Genomic DNA, 20,903 nt, shown 5'->3' on the forward strand with positions numbered 1-20,903 from the left:
AAAATATTATTCACAACACCCTAAATGAAGTCGTTCCAGAGCGCATGTCCAGTGAGCAACCGAAGTCTTTCATCCCTTGTTATGCTCGTGCCGTCACATGTTTGGCTCCCTATCAGGCTCTTCCAATGCAATCGATACTCAAAGGCGCCTCAGATCCTGTAGGAGGGAGAGGATGATAAAAAACGCACCCATAAGAGCTGCACGTTTGTTAAAATTATTCAAAACTTTTCAGTTCACAGAAGACAGCAAGATCGTCATTGTCATTTGTACACAGACGCTATCGTAATTGTTGGAAAAATTTGCGTTTACATAACGCAACGAGACTGCATAAATAGAACTTGGTGCCTGAAAATAATCATTGATTAAAATCATTTTGATAAATATATTGAATACGTATACGTACTCTATGGCCTGTCCCTGTTGTTGATTACAGTCCTTACCATTCACACTCAAACTCCTCTCGCGATTCTCATACTCCCATGCAAAAGGATATCACGGAATTCTCTTGCTTTGTCGTCAGATACCGTCCCCAAGATGAGCAAACAGCCAGACTGACTGCACTTTGTGGCAAAATTTTCCCTTTCAGTAAACGCCTGACACGCCGAGTGCGAGAGCCAACCTCAAGTGCGATGACGACGGCGGTTCAAGCAAGACAAACGGGCCCCACCAGCTAGGAAAACGGACCAAGGAAGAGAGAACCCATATACAGTCGCGGTTTTGTGTGTGCGCGTGTGTGTAGAAAATTGGTGCTGGTGAAAAATCGACAGATTTTTCCATCCTTGCTGGACTGGTAATGCGTTAATTTCCTATTATTCGCGGTTCGGAGATCGGTTTCTGGCTAAAAGTGTTCGCGTTGACAAACGTTCGCGTCCGGGAAAGGAGTTATCCCGTGCTGAGGCCTGCCCGGGTACAATCCTGTACCAATCAAGAGCAGGATGGCTGACGCAGATTTTGAAGAATTTCGTCAAAACTTGGATAAGCTGCCCTCATACAGCAAGACTCCGGCCCCATTCTACTCGTGAGTAGTAGTTTTTGTTCCTTTTTTTTGCAAGCATCTGCCCACGATAAAAAATGTGATGTGATAAAAAGCTATGGAATCCTGAAATTGTGAGTCCCCGTAATCGATTGCGGTTGAAATCATTTTCAGAATGCATATGTGGAACGATTAACCTTCAGTACGATTTACCGTCCGAATCCCCCAGCAACCCCTCGGTTGGTTGACAAACGCACACTTTGCAACTCGTGACGAAGTGATTCATGCTATTTTTATGCTCTGTCCATTGACAGCTTGAGTAAAATCGGAAACAAGAAGTAATTACATTTACAAATAATCCAAAAAGCGATTGCTCTCGAGCTACAACCGGATGTCGTGGGTGGCGAAATCTGAGACATGGACAGAAGGAAAAGTTCAAAGCAGGAAGAAAGGGAAAACTTAAACCCCGTAAAGAATGACATTAGCTCATGAATATTAACAACCAATCAGTGTAAAGGATAAAACGATGTTTTTGTTGCCCCATTGTCTACAAATGGACTTCAATAAATTGTTGAACTGAATCTTAGTACGGGATGTATCTATTCGAAGAAGACACTCGAATTAACATGCACCGGTTGTTATCCTATTCCACAGTGTGAGAACCTTTTACGTGCCAGTTTGTATTTCCTTATGTTATCTGGGTATCTCTAGCAGTGTGTCATCGTTTCTGATTCGGATGTTGGTTTCATCGTGGAAAATTCTGAGAAAGAAAATAATGATTTGTTGGATCACAATATCGGAAAATTCCAATGACATATCGACAGCTGCTGTCCGCAAGCCTATATAAGAGAATAAGGGATTAAGAGATGATTTACTGATGGCATATTTTAATGGACACAATGTTATTTATGGAAATTCATCAGGTAGGGTATAATGTCCAATAGTGAACCTTCTAGCCATATTCGCATTAAAACAGCGTAATATAAAGATGTTTCTATGAAATTCCATCGGGGGAATGCATTGGAAATGCTGTGGAAAGTACAAATACATGATTTTTATAATAGTCCGCAGTGGCGCCGGAAGTAGGTGGGGCACGTAGGAAATGTCCAACGCATGAAAATACCTGGGTAGAACAGTCGAAGCATTGTCCTACCCATGATTTTGGAAAGAACATATCATATGGATAACTAAAGGATCTAATATTATCAATACTGTTCTAGATCAAAAAAATATCATTCAAAGGTAATCAGAGGTTTGACAGTTTCAAGATTTCCGTACGGCCGTAACCGTAGAGGAAATTTTTTTTCCGAAGGGCTCCTCAGAGTCTGTGAGGATTTCTATTCCAAAAAATGCTCAATGATGTATTAAAATTTTCAAGAAGTCTTGAAGTTTTTTATAGTTTCTGCTCATCCATAAAATTGTTGAAAAAATTCTTTAAGTCAGGGAGGAAGCTAAGTGAATTTATTAAATTTTATGAGATTTTAAAGATCGGTAGGTGAATTAACCATAAGTTGTATATATACAGGATGATTTGGGTTGCTTGTTAGTAAAGTAAATGAACATAAAATTAAAAAGAAAGCTTCAAATTTTTTGTTGTATTTGTTAACAAGACTTTCAGCCCAAGGCTGGCTCGTCTCGTCCCGCTTCAAAATTATTAAATTTTTATTTTTATAATTATCAAACTGCACAAAATCACAAACATTTAAAACTAATCAAATTCATTTTCATTGCTTTGTTTTTTTTATGTAATGAAAATGGGAGCATTTCCTTCCTCAGATCTGCTTGCAGCAAATCACTTTAAATATGTTTTCTCACCATTATTGGCTGTCATTTTTTCAACTCTCTATTTGCTATCCAAAAACAGCTTCTTCAATTCCAGTGACTTCTGACAGCAGTGACAGCAACTTTTTTCTTGGCATCTTAATTCGCAAAGACTACACATTTTTTCTTCTTCTCGCTACGGCGCTCTCCTAACCTCGGCTTGTACATAGCTTTTTCAAATGGGAATCCGACTTTCAGATGAAACATTTTAGTATCAGCCCTTCGTAATAAATTCGGCCATCTTGGGAACAACGTGCTTTTTTCAGTCAATTTTCAAGAGCACGGATTGGCATAGTGGTGATACAATCGTAGAATCATTTGCTTACTTATGCTATACAATCGACTTCAGTTTCAGCACTGTTTGAAAAGAACTATGTCGTATTTTATCTTTTAAAGATGGGAGTAGAAAAGCATGTGGTAAACTTGAAATTCACCACGGGACTAATTGTATAATCATCTTAACATTATTATCGAGCACACGTTGACAAAAAGGAAAAACACCTGCTTCAGCTCAGGCGGCCTTGATGTGAAGATGCGTGTTAACTTTTCAAAAGGATCTAAGTAACATTTTTTCATTAATTAATTTGAATATCAGCTGATCAATATGATAGCTTTTGATTGCAGTATTCCAATTTATTAATGAGAAAAGGCCATTTGAAAAGTTAAGCGAGAATTCTAGACACTACTATTATACTAAGTACTAATTGAAAACTTTGGGCCCTCCTTAGCCGTGCGGTAAGACGCGCGGCTACAAAGCAAGACCATGCTGAGGGTGGCTGGGTTCGATTCCCGGTGCCGGTCTAGACAATTTTCGGATTGGAAATTGTCTCGACTGCCCTGGGCATAAAAGTATCATCGTGTTAGCCTCATGATATACGAATGCAAAAATGGTAACCTGGCTTAGAAACCTCGCAGTTAATAACTGTGGAAGTGCTTTATGAACACTAAGCTGCGAGGCGGCTCTGTCCCAGTGTGGGGATGTAATACCAATAAGAAGAAGAAGCAACTCAAACCCGTATAGCAGCCTGCTTCGATCACCGCCTGACCAATTTGGTACCGGCTGGCCCTATGTTTTTGAAAACGTTTGTATCAGGTTGATTCTGGACCTGCAGCTGGATTTGATCGATCTAAAGTGAGGAAGAAAGATCAGCCTTCGACCAATTGAGACTCTGGATACTTTGATGAGTTTCCGGTTGAGAATGGGTTGGCCATTTGGTTTAAGGCTGGAGCCGGAGTGATGAACGGTGCCAACGTCTGCTTGGGTTCGGATTGTTGTTCAGGTTGAAGTACAGACCCCATTCGATTTTGGCAACATTCAATTCATAGGGTAAGACGGTATAATATGCCCCCCCTAAGGCAACTCCTTGATAACTTTTTACTTTTCAACGCAATTTATGCAAAATATTACAGATAACACGTAATAAAGCTTTTTTGAAAAGTCGTGAAAAAATGAATTTTAAAAAGTGCCTGGGCAATACGCCCCACCTCAACCAAAGACGTTTAATAGCCCTTAATTAGTATTTTATCAATCCCATGATAAAAAGGCTACAAATCCTTATGCGCTTGACATTAGAAAACCAACATAGGTCCATTAAAACAGGTTTGAATTACATTTCAATATTTTCCATACAATTTGGAAGCAACTGCTGCAGGCTCGTTGCGCTTGTGTCCAGTTGGTAAGGGCATATCGTACTGCCTACACTGGAGCGTTTTGGCCAGTGAAGCATGTTTTCGAAAATCGTTACAATTTTGAAGATGGAAGCAATTTTATTTCATACTAACCACAGAGAAAAGTAATTTTGTTGCCCAACTAAGTGTTCCAGTGCAAGTTTTGCGGACAGTATGTCAGAGTCGCTTCAGAATGATGAGCAAACAAAAATGAAAAGTTAAATCAAAACTGCAACTTTTTGTATTTTGCTATTATTTTCATTGTGTAATACAAAAATACTTCCACATTCACATAGTATGATGGATTTACAAATACTTATAGGTACCAACTGATTTTGACTCTTAATTAGTTATAGTTTTCTAGGAATTAAAGGGGGGCGTTTTGGCCAGGTGGGGCGCATTATACTGTCTTACCCTAGTGGTAAATTTTTTTAAGTTTTTTTTCTTTTTGTTATTGCTCATAAACTACGTAAATCTCATTGTACTGGTTAGAGCCCTAATCCATGAAGAAAAAAAAATCGTAAAAAACGCGTAATTTTTTTTAAAGGAGGACGCTAAAATTTCAAAATTCTCGTAAAAAAAAATGGTTAGACCCCGAAACCCACTTTAAAAAAGTTGTAAAAAAAGGGCGTAATTTTGTTTCAGTGCAAACGCTTAGATTCCATTCGATTTTGGCAACATTCGATTTTGACAACAAAACCATTGGATTTTTAAAAAAAGTTTGCTTATGAACCATGTAAATCTTATAGTCCTTGTGAAAAAAACTGGTTAGACCCCGAAATCGACATAAAAAATGTAAAAAATCGAGTAAAATTGTTTTTAGTGTAAACGTTTAGATTTCAAAATCCACGTAAAAAAGTGTCACAATGAATGAAGAAATGTGAAATATCATAAGAAAACAAAAAACATTTGGTTTTGGCAACATAACTGTTCCGATCGTATTGCCAATATCGAATGGGGTGTTTTTTTTTATGTCTTTATTAGGGAGACTTTCAGCCCGAGGCTGGCTCGTCTCCGTCGAATGGGGTCTGTCTGTATCTGGCGATCACAATGTCGTCGGCGTAAGCAAACACAAAAATGTTAGATCAGAACCTTGTGGCACCCTTGACTGCTTTAGGTAGGTCCTGGACGCAGATATGCCGATTATGACCCGAAAAGATTCATGAATGCCAGAATACCTACAGAATATCCTTATTACACCATTTTTTTAAGCACTAGGGTTCTGGTTGACAAGTCTCCCAAGTAGCACAATTTAGACCGATTGGGTTGAAGCGACTTATATACGACAGGATTTGGTATTATAATTGATACAAAAATAAAGTATGTTTTAAAATAAGTTCAAATATTCAACGCATTCAACCATGTACAATTTTGTTGGTTTTGTTAAGAATATTAAGATAGTCTGAGTCTAGACTCTCTTGAATGAACCTGGGAGATAAACGAAAAACGGCTTTCTTGATGATTTTTTCATTCGTTTATTCATTTTCACTCCTCATTAACTTTTCGTGAAAATTTGTGGTAAGCAATAAATATATGGTATGTATGGTATAATAAATAGCATTAAATATATGGTAAAATATGGTATAATTTTATCGTCTTGAGTTTTTGCTTGTTTTTCATCGCTTTTGTTTCTTTTTCTTTCTCTCGTTCATGTTTTCATAGTAATCTATCTGAATTTATGTAAATACTTTTGTCCATCAGTGTATAAGCCAGGGCACTAGACTAAAAACTGTGTCCCATCCCACGACGTTGAGGACCCAAGGAGTGTGCATTAATCTTCTTAGCACTCCCAACGATTCGTCAATCAGCTTCCCCCCTGAATGTGAAACGGTTGGTACGGCTGTCCCCGTTTCTTCCTTTCGTAGATTCAAAACTCTTCGTTGATCTCTAATCCATCTGTGCGCTCAATTCAAGAACATGGAATTTCAAAATAAGAAATTTTTCGGCGTTTGGTAGACCAGCCGCTATCCAACTGTCATAAAAATCTCGTATGGCTTAGTGATGAACTTATTGTCATATAAAAAATCACTTTAATAAAGACCAAAAAAAAAAAAAATCTCGTATGGCATTTGAATAGAAGTGTTATACTGAAACAGCAATTAACTACCTGTGGTAGACTCTCCAATACCTTGTAATTACCATTGCATTATTTTGCATTTAAAACACCCCGTTTAGGGGTGATTCAAATATGACGTCCACTACTTTTTGAGATTTTCAGACCCCCTCCCCCCTCTGTCACGCTGTTTGGTAGACCGAGTGTACACACGCACTGTAACAATATCTTGACCCCCTCCCTCTTAAACTTTGGACGTCATTTTTGAACGACCCCTTAACTAAAATACTTCGCCAGTTACGCCCAGTGAAACCAAGTTGAGCGTGATAGGTTGCGTTGACCTCTGATATCCAGACCTCAGATTTGTTTTGATGTTTTTTTTTGCTTCAGGGCCGAAAATTTGATAGACCAATCCCACCAGTTAATGTAGCGCTAGAGAAGGGGTTTTCTTTCCAGAAGATGATGATATTTTTCCTTCCATAAGATGATTATGAACACAATTGAAATATAATCAAGCATCTTTCTTGACCTGTCCAGTGTTAAATTCTGTTTCTATGGTAACAAGTGGACGGTGCAGGGTTGCTGGTTTTTTAATAGACACGTATGAGATAGGCAGTTACACAAGAATACGCTACATATCGAAAAATGAAATATATGTTCGGTGTCAACAGTATTTTTAGTAAAACTTCTGCTACTTTCATCATATGAAAATTGTTTTTATATGAAAATTTTCCTTGAAGCGTCAGGTAAAAAATGTGGTGCCTGGATTTTATTTAACTTGCTTCAAAAAATTTAAAAAAATCAGTATAGATTTTTGATTAAAAATATCCCCTTAAATGGTAAAAAGGTCAAATTTTCACCGATGAAATATTTCAATCGTCACAAATCCTTAAACTAGAGGTCAAAAACTATGATCTAACGGCTTAACATCCGAGGTGCATTCACTTTGCATAATAGTTGCCTTTAAACATAACGTGCCTCTAGTTTAAGGATCTGTGTCGATTGAAATATTTCATCGGTGAAATTTTGACTTTTTTACTATTTAAGGTAATATTTTTAACCTAAAAACCTTTTCTGATTTTTTTTATTTTTTTTTAAACAAGTTATATAAAATCCAACCACTATTTTTTTTTTCTTGGTGTTTTAAGAAACATTTTTATATAAAAACATTTTTTATATGATGAAAATAATAGAAGTTATATTGAAATTACTGCCAGTTTTAAATGTTCTGAAGGTTTATTATGAATAGATCTGAAGCCTTCCTTAGCCATGCAGTAAGATGCACTGCTACACTGAAAGACCATGCTCAAAGTGGCTGGGTTCGTTTCCCGGTCTTGTCTAGGGTCTTCCCTGAGCATAAAGTATCATCATAACCTCATGATATACGAATGCGAAAATGGTAACATGGACTAGAAAACCTCGCAATTAATAACTGAGGAAGTGCTTAATGAACATTAAGCTCCGATTTCCGAGGCGGCATATGTCACAGTGGTTGATGTAATGCCTATGAGAAGAAGTAGGTGAGGAGGTTCGGTTGTGGGCACCGTTCGGTTTTGGGCACCCCTATGTATCTTTTGAGAGATAAGAGATGCTGTCATTCTGACAACCGTCATTTGTTTGCTATAATAGCATGATGTTTTGTGCCCAATATCAAACCGGATGGGCATCTCTACTTTGAACTAGAAACAAATAAATTTTTCGTACAAGAAAAACAACACGAAAGTTTTTTTTGCCTCTTTCAAAGTGTCATAAATTAAAGGATTTAATTCAAAAAGTGAGTTCTAATGCGTATTTACACAGTAAATGTAATCTATTTTGAGGCCCAATGTCGATTTTAGCGCGATTTTTTTTTTCTTCTCGTTCCAAAAAGGCTGCGAAATTCGGTTGTGGGCACCTTTATTGGTTCGGTTATGGGCACCCTCATTTTATTGATAAATCATTCAGTATCGTTTTAGTTGTTCCTTAACTTATTTTTAATAACGTTTTAAGGCAGTTTTTACAATTAGTTTGACATAATTGTTCGAAATAATGAGTTTATTTAATATTTTTGTTCTTTGGGCATGTCTAGTCATTATACACACACTTTTTGGAACAAAGTGTTGACCGATTTGCTTGCAACAAGTTGCATTCGACGGGGAATGCTTTCCCATTGTTTTCTATTGAAAATTGGTCAGATCGGACTATGGGATCAAAATTTATGGCCAAAATATTATTTTTTGAAATGAACGAGAAAGGCACTATTGCCGCTAGGGTGATTAATTAGGATTTTTTTGACTGTGATGCATACCAATAAAACGTAAATTAATGAAAAATTAAAACCCATTTACCTAAAGTGCTATTTAGACCTTTCTTATATGATTTTTTTCAACATCCTCCTTAATGCACCGAGGGAGGCATCATCACTGCTAGGTGAATTGATTTGAGTTTTCTTAGCGTCTCCTGGCTTTTAGAATGAATAAACTATTCCTTGTCTTTAAATCTGGGTGGTTTTTATTCATGCTTCTTTATTTTTAGCTAAGTTTTCAAGGGTGCCCACAACCGAACCACGAAATGAAAATGTCCAAAAATGTCAAATTTTCTAAATTGTCAATATTTTTTTCTAAATCGATGATATCATATTAATTTCTTTGCTAGTAGTAAGGTTATAAGTTTAGCTTTCGATTGCTATGCAAATGTCGACATAAGATCAACCAGGGCTAAAGTTATGGACCAAACACAAAAGGGTGCCCACAACCGAACCTCCTCCCCTATTATTAAATTTAAGAACATAATATCACTTTTTAACATTTTAAATCAACAAAAAATTAAAACTACGAACTAGTTCAAAGTAGTGTTTATGTTCTGTATTTCAAACTTGACTGAGCTTCAATGGACGTCTGCATTATGTGACCACTGTTATATGCTACCACCGTGGATAACAGTTTACTTGCATACTGTTCGTGGTTATCTGGCAGTTTGTAGTTTTGCTAGATAGTATAGAAATTTCTGTGGATGGCTTCCGTTGTTTGCTCCGTATACTTTGTAAGGCCACCCCGTGATGCGCTCACCAAATTCAAGAACGCGGAATTTCAAAATGAGAAATTTTTCGGTGATTGAAAGCCTGGCTGTTATTCAACTGTCACAACAAGCTCGCATGGCGTCTGAATAGAAGTCTAACAATGTTACACTAAAACAGCAATCAACTACCTGTGGTAGACTCTCCAATACCTTCTAATAGTCATTGCATAATTTTCCTTTCGAAACACCCCGTTTAACTCAAAGACTTCGGCAGTGAAACCAAGTTGAGCGTGATGGGCTGCGTTGACCTCTGATGTCCAGATTTCAGATTTGTCTTGATGGTTTTTTTTGCTACAGGGCCGAAAATTTGGTAGACCAATCTCACTAGCTTATGCAGCGCTGGAAGAGGGGTTTCGTCTAAAATTTTTGTCAAAGTCTTCTCCTTCCAGAAGATGATTATGAACACAATTGAAATATGAGGCCGTCCAGAAACCACGTGGTCATATAGGGGGGAGGGGGGGTTTGGAAAATGACCACGATAAGCCACATGGGGGAGGGGGGTGTTGCTCTTGAACCACGTGGGTTTTTTTACACGAAAAATTTTTGGTGAATAACAATAGCGTTGTAAAAAATACAAATCATTAAAATTTAATGATTTAATCATTAAACGCAAAGCGCATCTTAGGGCCGATGCTGACGAAGCGTCTTTTCAACTCAGCGTTGAAAAGACGCAGGTGTGCATCGAGAAAAACCGGTAAGCGTCGGTCGTAACGCCGATGCATATCTGCGCTATTTGACCATCTTAGCCTTAGATCCTTTTTCCATAAAAAAATAAAGGAAAGAACAGGTTGCGATTCAGTCTCAAAAAGGAAAAGGAAAAGGAAAGGAAAAATGGGAAAAGATAAAAAAATTCCGCCGCGCCACGTCACCGCCGCAGATGGTTTTTAGCATAACGCCGCCGACACTGTTGCATCGGCGTACTGCAGCTACAAATTTGAAAAATATTCATGTTTTTACAATAATCCAAGAAAAAAACTTCAAAAGAATTTTTTGTGGATATTCAGGAAAAATCCAGTAAAGAAATTTCCTGTAAAAACTTTGACATTACTTCATACAATCCTGATAAAGTGCTGGCATTCAGAATGATTTTTGAACAATTCTCTCTGAAAAAATTTGCTACAAATTGTTAATAATAAAAAAAAACAAAACATCTCCAGTGTAAATTTTGAAAAAAAAATCCTTAAAACTCTGAAAAAATTCCATTCTGTCTGAAAATTCTGGAAGGAGTGCACTTCAAAAAGTTCAGTCTCCAGTTAGCTTTGCGAGAAAAGGCGTAGGGTTGCCAACCCGGAGATGACGAGTTCGATTCTCGTTCCTGTCTAGGATGTGTTCGGGTGGGAAACATTCTCGACATCCTAGGTATAGTGTATCCATCGTACTAGCTAAACAAGATATATAATCGTGCAATGGCTGGCATATAAAAGCTTTCAATTTATAACTTAGGAAATGCTAATAGAATAAACTAAGTTGAAAAGCAGACCAACTTCCAGTTGGAATATGGAGCCATAGAAGAAGAGAAAACTTCTAAATTTTTAAATACAAACTCTTCTGAATTTCCGAAAGATATTAAACAACCAATGCCACATGAAACACTTTGATATTTCCGTTCATATTTTGTTGAAATTTTTTCGGAATACTTTTTACGCTCTTTGTGAATTCTATCACATTTTTTAAAATTTTCCAAGTATTTTTTTTTTATTCGAGGCATTGTTTAGAATTTCCACGGAAGAGTCTATGGATTATCTTCAAAAAATTCTTTGGATTTTCAAAAAATAAATCTTTAAAATTCTCGAGATTCTTGTTTTTTTTTATTTGTACCATAAATTCTTCCAAAAATTTCATCGGGAATTCATTCTTCTTCGGGAAGTCATTTTGATTTCTTTGCAGGTTCAGCTAAACATTGCTTTAAATCTTTACCATGCAAAGATGCACAGGAAATGATTTAGAAATTTTAAGGAATTTTCACATCAGAAAATCTTTTGAAATTTGGATTTAATTTTTTAAGGATTTTTTTCAAAAGTACAATTTTTTCGTTATTTTCACTTGTAAAAACATCGGAATTTCCTCGAGAAATTCATTATTGGTGTTCAGATGAACTTTTTTCGATTTTCTACTCGAAAATATTTTGGCATATTAATCGAAAATATTTTGGCATATTCCGAATAATTTGTTTTGGAAATTAAAAAAAAACTGCTGAAAATGTCTAAGAATTTATTTTAGAAAACGAAAAAAAAATTCCATTGGAAATTTAGAAGAATTTCCTTTGAAGATTCATTAAAGTTGCCCAGGATTTAAAAAAAAAATCTTTAGAGATTCTGTAAAAAAAGTAAACTGGATTTTTTTTCTAATTTATACTGAAACCTGTTAATACCTGTTAATTTGGAATGTAAACTAATCTGATGATTCTGAAAGCAAAACTGGAATTTCTACAGGAATGCTACTCAAAAGAAACAACAGTAGGAGGTTTTATTTGCATCTCTAAGATTACATATTAACTTTGTGATTCTCTGACAAACTTTTTGTTGTAAGAGTTCAGTTCAGATGCTTCGCTGAGGTTTATATATCTTAAGAATTTCCAGTACCTCCAGAGCTACGGAAGGTTCCAAATACTCTTAGGAATCTATAGGGATATTCAGTGATGAACATTATAATTATTTAAAAAAAATCACTGATAAAAAAATTAATAATATAGGGATATTTTGGAAAATTTCTAAACCATTACAATTTTTTCTCGAAATTTTTATAACATATTCGCGAGTCCAGATTTGTTTGTATCCTCCTGATGCATCGAAGGTGTACGAGTTTTAGATATCCTAATACACGATACACATTACAACATGATAACATCATCAAAATGTTCGAATTCATGAAAATTTATAATTTCCATGCTGGGTTTAGTTTGATTTTAAATCGGTTGAAATTGTCCATCTTCAAAATTGATCGGTTTAACCATATGTTTTAGTTACATAAGGTTTTTTTTTTTAATTTTTGTACTTGAGGAAAAACCACGTGGTCAAAGGGGGGGGGGAGGGGGGGTCTGCCAAATGACCACGATAAGCCACATGGGGGGAGGGGGGGTTGAAAATCTTAAAAAATATGACCACGTGGTTTCTGGATGGCCCCTATAATCGAGTATCTTTCTTGACCTGTCCAGCATTAAGCTCTGTTTCTATGGTAACAAGTGGACGGTGCATGGTTGCTGGTTCTTAAATAGACACGTATGAGATATGCAGTTACACAAGAATTCGCTATCAAAAAATGAAATGCCTATATGTTTGGTGTCAACAGTATTTCTAGTATAACTGCTGCTACTTTCTTCATATGAAAATTGATTTCATATGAAAATTTTCTTTGAAGCGCCAGGAAAAAATGTGGTGCCTGGCTTTTATATAATTTGTTTAAAAAAAAATAAAAAAAACCGGAATAGAGTTTTAGGGTAAAATATCCCTATTAAATGGTAAGAAAGTCAAATTTTCACCGATGAAATATTTCAATCGACACAGATCCTTAAACTAGAGGTCAAAAACTATGATCTAACGTCTTAACATCCGAGGTGCATTCACTTTGCATAATAGTTGCCTTTAAACATAGCGTGAAGGGACTTGGTGGCCGTTAATATCCCTCAGAAGTAGAAGGGTAGACAAGAAATCACTGATCAGCTCGTTTATCGTGTTTATGATTCCCAGAATGGCACCACAGATGAAGTAGACGTTATCAACAGTTAGCGCAAATTACCTAAGGAAGAATCTTGAAAACATTGTAGATTGTCGAATGAGATCTTCTGTAGACCGCCTATTCCAAAGCTCATGAAATTCCTCCCTACCTTGATTACCATTTGAATTTTTCTCCTAGAAAGTGATTCAGCTTGGACTGGTTGCTTCAGAAATCATTGAATTTTCATTGATCTCCGGTGGGAGCGTGGAAATTGGATGAGCAGCTGGGAGGCTATTTGTTTCACTTTCGAATTCAAGAGAAGATAAGTCAGATAACGCTTCAGTGAAGCTGCGATGAGTCATGGGAAAGAACCCACTGTTATAGTTAAAGTTAAAGAGCCTGGATTAATCCAGGGCAAGTCTGAAAGAGTCAAAGGCTGTCGGAGCGTCTGAGCTGGGTGTCCTCTGGAACGCCCGGGATGCCTAAGATGTAGTAACGGCTGTTACATATAACCAGATCTAGTATCGCCGGAGTGCCCGGAAAACAGCCATGGATGAAGGGTTTTATTGCCTGGGAGAGAAGAAATGGGATGCGTGCCCATGAGGGTCAACAGCAGTGTTTGTAGAGTCATTCTCAAATCTCAATTATGGAAACCTCATCCACAAGCTTACATGCGTATTTAATATATTTAATATGTTTTTATTATCCATTATTTTAAGCGAAGAAAGTTTATTCATGCATACTTAAATCATTTCACAGATTTAGGTGAATTTTGTTTCAATTCAGAGACATCCGATACTTCTCAACAGAAGAATTGTTCGGTGAACATTTCACCCATTTTTTCGCTTTTTTCTTTTGTTCAACTGTCAAAACCACGGAAAATTTTTAATATGATTTATCAAACATTGTTGACATTTCGGAGAAATTTTACAGAAATCTGCGATTTATTTCAAGTGCATTCAACAAAGAAGAACACTTTGTTTTTGCATACGATTTTAAAATTTGAGTTTTCTCACCATTGGTTAGGACTACTCACGACGTCGATGAATTTCTTGAATGTTGGCAGTGCAATAAGTTTAATTGTATTGTTGGGTTGACTGTGCTTGCTAACTTGTGTCCTCAACGTCCGTCGGGCCCATGAAATGCGTTCCGGTTACACCGGCGAGCATACGCTTGCCTCCCATGGCGTCCTTCGAAGATACAGCGACATTATACTTTGCAATCCCGGGCAGAAGCCATGAACAAAATAACAAACCATGATATGGATTTGATTGATATAAGAGATAAAAGAACAGGCAACAATATAAAAAAAATGCACCGAAATATCATTTAAATATCAAGATATGGTATGGATAAGAAAAAACTAATAGCACATGATATTGATTACTTCTTACAAATAGCATAACATGATTTCCTCATGATATTTTAGTGCAAAATGTTGATATTGTCGTCTGATCTTTTATCTCTTATATCAATCATGTCCATATCTCATTTTGCTATCTTATAAACATTTGATGTTATTGAGCTATTTTCGTCGGGATTGATTGATTGCTTGGAGGTGATTAATGCTATCGAAGACTGCAGTAAGATTAGTGTTCGTACACATCAACTTGGAGGCCATTTCCAACATTGAAGATGCATAACGTTGAGCAGTCTACCAGATTTGTCTGTATCTTCCAAGAAGGAAACCATTCAACTTACTAACTGCTATTAATATCATCACGCTTTAAGTCACATAAAATTTAGTTATGTTAACAGCATTACGAACATTCTCAGCAACAGCACAATCAATAACGATATCAAAGCACTTATTAGTGGGTTAGGGACAAAAGGTCGAAAGGACAAAAGGTCGGAAGACAAAACGTCGAAAGACAAAAGGTCGAAGGGACAAATGGTCGAAAAGTACAAAAGGTCGAAAGTGACAAAAGGTCGAAAGGACAAAACGTCGAACAGGACCAAAGTTTGAAAGGACAAAACGTCGAACGGTGCAAAAAGTCGAAAGGGACATAAATTTGAAATTCACAAGAAAGTGAAACGGAAGGAATTAATATCGCACCAAATTGTAATGTTTAAAAAAAGAAATGAGGTTTTTACGCCTGTTTAAGCAAGACATGTGTTGATAGTCTACTCAAAATGGCTTTTCTTCATCTTAAGGCTTCATTAAGCAAACGCAGATGAAGTTATTAGAAATAAAATAAAAAATAAAAATGAAACCAGAGTTGCTCTACACAGTTAGTAAAAACTCTGCTCTTTTGTTTTTACAATTTTTAACAATTAAATAAAATTCATTCAATAAGTACCAATATTAGATGAATGTTTAAGTTTTCTAAATGTCATTTCGATCAAATACACCGGCGTGGCTGCGGCGTGCTCTATTCTGACAGATCGAAGCTACATTCAGAAAACCTTGATATTCATGTATTATGGGCACTCTTTGGATGAATTTTATTTAATCGTTAGAAATAGTGAAAAATAAAAGAGCATTTTTTGCCAACTGTATTGTCTCGCGAAATGCAAGCTTTATTCATTTCTTATTAACAATCTTTTTATCTCGTTCAGAACTATATAGATATTCATAATATTGTCTCATAGTAATTACTCCATCTTTGAAAATTGCTCATTCTTCAACTTTGATTGATTAGATGAGTGCGCTATTTCTGCTTAAAGTTAAATGCATTTCATAAATTATTTTGGAACTTGTTATCAACTTGTTCTTGATAGACCTTTTGTGCTATTCGACCTTTTGTCCCTTTCGACGTTTTGTCCTTTTCGACCTTTAGTCCCGTTCGAAATTCTGTGCCTTTCGACCTTTTGTCCTTTCGACCTTTTGTCTTTTCGACCTTTTGTCTTTCGACCTTTTGTCCTTTCGACCTTTTGTCATATATTCCTTATTAGTATTGAAAATGATAGAATAACGTTCGACAACAGCTTACATAGAAGAGCATACTTTAAACACTCTGCTGGTCTTATCTTTGCTGTTCACCGATTTTCAAATAGATCTAGAATTTCTATTCAAACAGTCTTGGGTTCTTAAATTGAAGAATCGATGGCTACATTCATTTTAATATCTACGGGAATTCCGAGGAATTGCCGGTGGAAATATTAAAATATTAAAAAAATTCCAATGAAAATTTTTGAAAAACTTTTGGTAAAACACCGAAGAATCTTTCCAATATTTTTATAACGGATCAACATTGATTCCCATTACTGTAAATACTTTTTTATTTAAAACAGAATTTTGCGATCCGAGAAAAGTTGATCATCAACGCTATATTCAGCCATTGAGCTGGAACTGAAATAAGAAAGTCAGTCATAGCGTATTAAGTCTATTCCAAGTCGAACAATCGTCTTATCATTCGTGATGCATACAGGGAAAACTATCCTCGATTCAGTCCTATAGCGGACATGCTCAGCTTGACTGCCTTTTGTCTCACCCATTGAGTATCAACTTCAGACTTATGCTGTGTTTGTGCAGCGCATAACAAAACGGTGACATCACGAATAGCAGCCGGTTTCTAAAGAGTTGCAAATGTTACCGAGCATTTTCCTTTTCATACTAACTTTATGTACTCGAACGTACCGAGTGACCTAATAAAAGCGGCAGAGCAAACAGACTTCTATTCTGTTTCGTTTCAGGAACATTTCCTTCGCATTAGGGTGCTGCGAGGAAAATCATCCTTGGAACAGTTAGAACGCTCAAAGACAAGGACACAAGATGGTTAATGCTGCATAGATTCCCTTTTAGTTCATTATTGTCTTAACAAATTGCCGAGTATTTGAGACACCCTACAACTTCCCTCACAATAGGCACATTCGCACATTTTTTCTTCATATAACGCATAATGGAATAATGGAACAGGACACCGAGTGGATAGGCGAGGCTTTTAATCACCCTTAAGGCCACCATGCATAGATTTCGCAAAGTGACACAGACACAGGTTGTTTTCGCTTCAACAAACCAGGAGCAAGTGGTGTCGATTTTGTTATTGAAATGGGAAAATTCGTTGCAGGCGCCTCAGTGTGGCAGCAACATCCGCAACATCGCCAACCTAAAAGGCCAAACGATGGACGACGGTGGAGGTGGCTCTATGTTGAACCGATCTATGGGGAGGATAATGGATAATGGTTTGAAGACATTCGGTTTTGTCGCTGACAGTGTTTTCTCGCTTCTGAGAATTTAGGCGTCCTCCTTGGGAATGGACGGCATTGTTTGGCATTGCAGTGCCGATGGCATAATTGATTAGCTTTCCAGGAATAATAACCACCATCTCTTTGGAATGTATTGGAACTGGGACGTGGGTGGAATGCACTCGAGCTTGTGCTTTTCCAATTTGCTCAACTTCCTTTCATTTCTTCTCTTTGCCAGAGAATCAAGGATAAAGATTTTAGTATGGTGTTTTTTTGAATAAGCAGTTTTATTTTTCAAGGCAAAAAAATGTTTGATAAAAGTTTGTCTTTCTATTCACTTTTGATCAGTGGTGTTGATCAGAGGTCTATTATCGTGAATCAAGACACAAAGTTCGTAATTTCATTACTTTTGGAGATTTATTGCATTTTATGCCAACAAGCTTTGAACAAGTTCGATGTAATAAGCATACAATCATATGGAGAAGCATGGTACATTGGTTCTTCAACTCCTTGTGGTGGGTGATTGATTTCTACCTTGCCAAGTAGGAAATGGAAATTAGATGCTCTCACTCATCTAGGACCGTAGGAGGCCGGAAAACCCAGAACGTCCATCAAATGGTAATTTTGTAAGTTCGTCCTAGAGCAGCACATTTTTTTTCTAACTCATCTCTGTCGGTGAGCTTGGAGTTGATTCACAGAACTTACCAAGCTATGACCGCAAATGGCGTATATTATTTGAAACAGCTCACCGGGTGTAACTAGACGAGGTCAAGTCTCACAGGTTTCTCAGTGTAAACATCAATCGCCAGTAAGTGATGAAGGGGTCGAAATACGTATCTGTCAAGATACCATTAAGTGGTGGAATTCAATGGTATTGTACAAACTCGTCTAATGACAACCCGAATAAAAAATACAGTAGAATAACAATACAATTTATTGTAACACTACTATTAATAACATTAAATTGGCAATAGATTATATTGTAAATGAACCCATAGAAATACATTAGAATGCATTGTTATGAACCATTCACTCAAATGTAAATGAAGTTTTCGCAATAGAATGTACGGGTTGTTAAGTATCGTAACAATACAAAATCTGATATTTTTCCATACATTTTTTTCGTCACACAATAGAGTGTATGGTTGATATATTGTTGAAATATCCGATCAAAACTGTTCAAAATAATTGGATTGTATTGTATTTGTATAGTAAAACAATACGATTTTTGATTTCTCAGTTGTGACAGCTTTACTGTTCAACAATGCAATTTAAAGGGAAAAATACATATTTGGCGCTTTGAGGCAAGTATTGTTATATAGTTTATATGCAATGTAAAGAATCGTTTCAAAAGTTATCAATGTATGAATCTTATGTACGAAAATGTTTCAAAAACAATTGCAAGTATTGTTACATTAGAGAAATATGTTGATGTATTGTATCCTCAGTGTGGATACAATCTGTGTAACCATCAAGAAACAATATATCCTATTGTATACCGTACATTGTATGGTAATTCAATTGTTTTCACTATTGCACCAATAGTACATTTTTATCCGGGAAGTGAAGACATTCCACTAAAAAGCTCAAAATAATTTTCTTAACAATGAAACTTGCAAGCTGAGAATGCTTGAACAATCCCAATCAATAATTCGGTACATTCTTTGTGAATTTTAACTGATTCTGGTCAATCACGGAGTAGCAACCATAGATTTGTTTAGTCAGTCAAAGCTAAAGCTAATCTTGAAGAATAGAGAACCCATAATTTAAAAAAATATTTGATTTTGGTCATATGGGTGTAAACTCAACTAGGGAAAAATTATTTCTTTTTATTAACGAAATGGCTAATCGTATTTACTACAATCCACAGCTTCAAATCACACATGTTAATAGAGTAAAATTCGGCTTTGGCAACTATTGTTAGCAGCCCCAACTTTCCGGCTACGGAACTTTTGGAATATTCGTCTTGACAGCGGAAACATTCTTAGTCCTTACTGATATTAACCTTGCAGGTCTTTCATCCCTGCAATGCTCAGCAAGCAAATGCCCAATTCGTTCCCCCCTTACACGCGGTCAAACATGCTTGTCGAACATTGACTTGCCCTCAAAACAAGTAGACGAGTTTGTGCAAGATTTAAGGTTCCCCCAAACACACGCGACGCGATTCTGTCGCCGTTAGTATGGAAGCGTAAATAGAACATTGCCTGCAGCGAACCAACGATAGAATCGCGGCGACTAGTTGTCGCCGTCGCGGCGATGCAAGGAGCCTTTAAGGTCACTCCTGACGGAATCCAATTTTCAAAGTACTCGCGTTTTCAAGGGCACACCATTCGATACGGAAGCAAAGCACAACTGTCATTTTTATTTTTTCAGCTTTGCTGCGTCGCAGCATGCGTGAAAAAATAAAAATGACAGTTGTGCGTTGCTTCCGTATCGAATGGTGTGCCCTTGAAAACGCGAGTACTTTAAAAATTGGATTCCGTCAGGAGTGACCTTAACCGTACGTAGAGCTGTTTGACGAACCAAACAGGCTTTTCGCTAAACGGGACTTGCAAGTCAAGCAATCAATTCTAGTGGAAAGTGCATGGTCAATGAGACAATGTTTTAATAGGACCAAAAAAACGCGCGGATGACTTGTGGCTAGTTGTATGAGAATGGGAATTTGGCTTAATAATTTTAGGATTGGTTACTTTGGACAGACATAATGAAGTGCACTTTAAACTTCTACTGACGCGAAACATGTTTCAAGCGCGTAAGATCAATACCTAATTCGCCAAAAAATGGTGTATCATTCAGTTAGTGTGATCTATGGCAAGCAGAGCATAAATTATTCATCTTCATGAAGCAACTTCAGTCCGAATTTTGACAAACATCGCATGATTATTCAAAACATAGAATGACATATAGTCAAACGACTGCTCCACCAACTCATTCATTCGACTGTCACTGAGTGTGCTTACGATGTGCAGAAAAAACAAAATTAGCATTGTTTATATTGATGTTTACCGTTAAAAGGGCCTCGCGGATGCAAATCGGATTCAGTTCTGTGTGATAAATTACTTTACTCAATAAAAACGTGTTCAGATTTCAGATAATTTATCGATTTGTAGAATGTGCAACAATATTCAATGACTAATATTCAACTGAATATTGACAGTCCAGAACCGAAAATGAATGTGCCTGGAAGTGAGCTGACAAGTGAAGAAAGTTGGTCTTCACCAAAAAAAATCGATTATTTTACACTCTGATTTTAACACAAATCTCTTAAGCGATCGAGAACAAAAAGAATGTGTGAAGTTCTTGGAAATCGAAACACTGTAGCATTGGTATTGAGTAGGGTGTCCCAAAATTGGACCAAGGCTGGGATTTTGGGGGCTCAACCTTCAAATGAAAGCTTAGGGTATAACAAAAGAAAAATTGTTCTACGACAACTCTGGGAAATGACGTTTAGGGGTGGCCCCGACGCGTTTTATGAAAAAAGTGCATTTTTTATAGGTAACATCGACAATACCGGTATATCGGAAAGAAATTCGATGAAACCCATCCATT

General features: G+C 36.7%; 1 protein-coding gene across 1 annotated transcript in view; it reads left to right on the forward strand.

Annotated features, from left to right (window-relative positions):
* Window positions 1–614: 614 nt before the first annotated feature.
* The window catches only part of LOC134214294 (JNK-interacting protein 1), a 41,160-nt gene continuing 20,871 nt past the window's right edge, over window positions 615–20,903 (forward strand). The window contains exon 1 of the mRNA XM_062693706.1: window positions 615–1,018. Coding sequence (XP_062549690.1) covers window positions 936–1,018 — 83 coding nt within the window. The 5' untranslated portion in view covers window positions 615–935. The remainder of the gene's footprint in view (window positions 1,019–20,903) is intronic.

The sequence above is a fragment of the Armigeres subalbatus genome, chromosome 2 (assembly GCF_024139115.2).
Source record: "Armigeres subalbatus isolate Guangzhou_Male chromosome 2, GZ_Asu_2, whole genome shotgun sequence".
NCBI classification, from domain to species: domain Eukaryota; kingdom Metazoa; phylum Arthropoda; class Insecta; order Diptera; family Culicidae; genus Armigeres; species Armigeres subalbatus.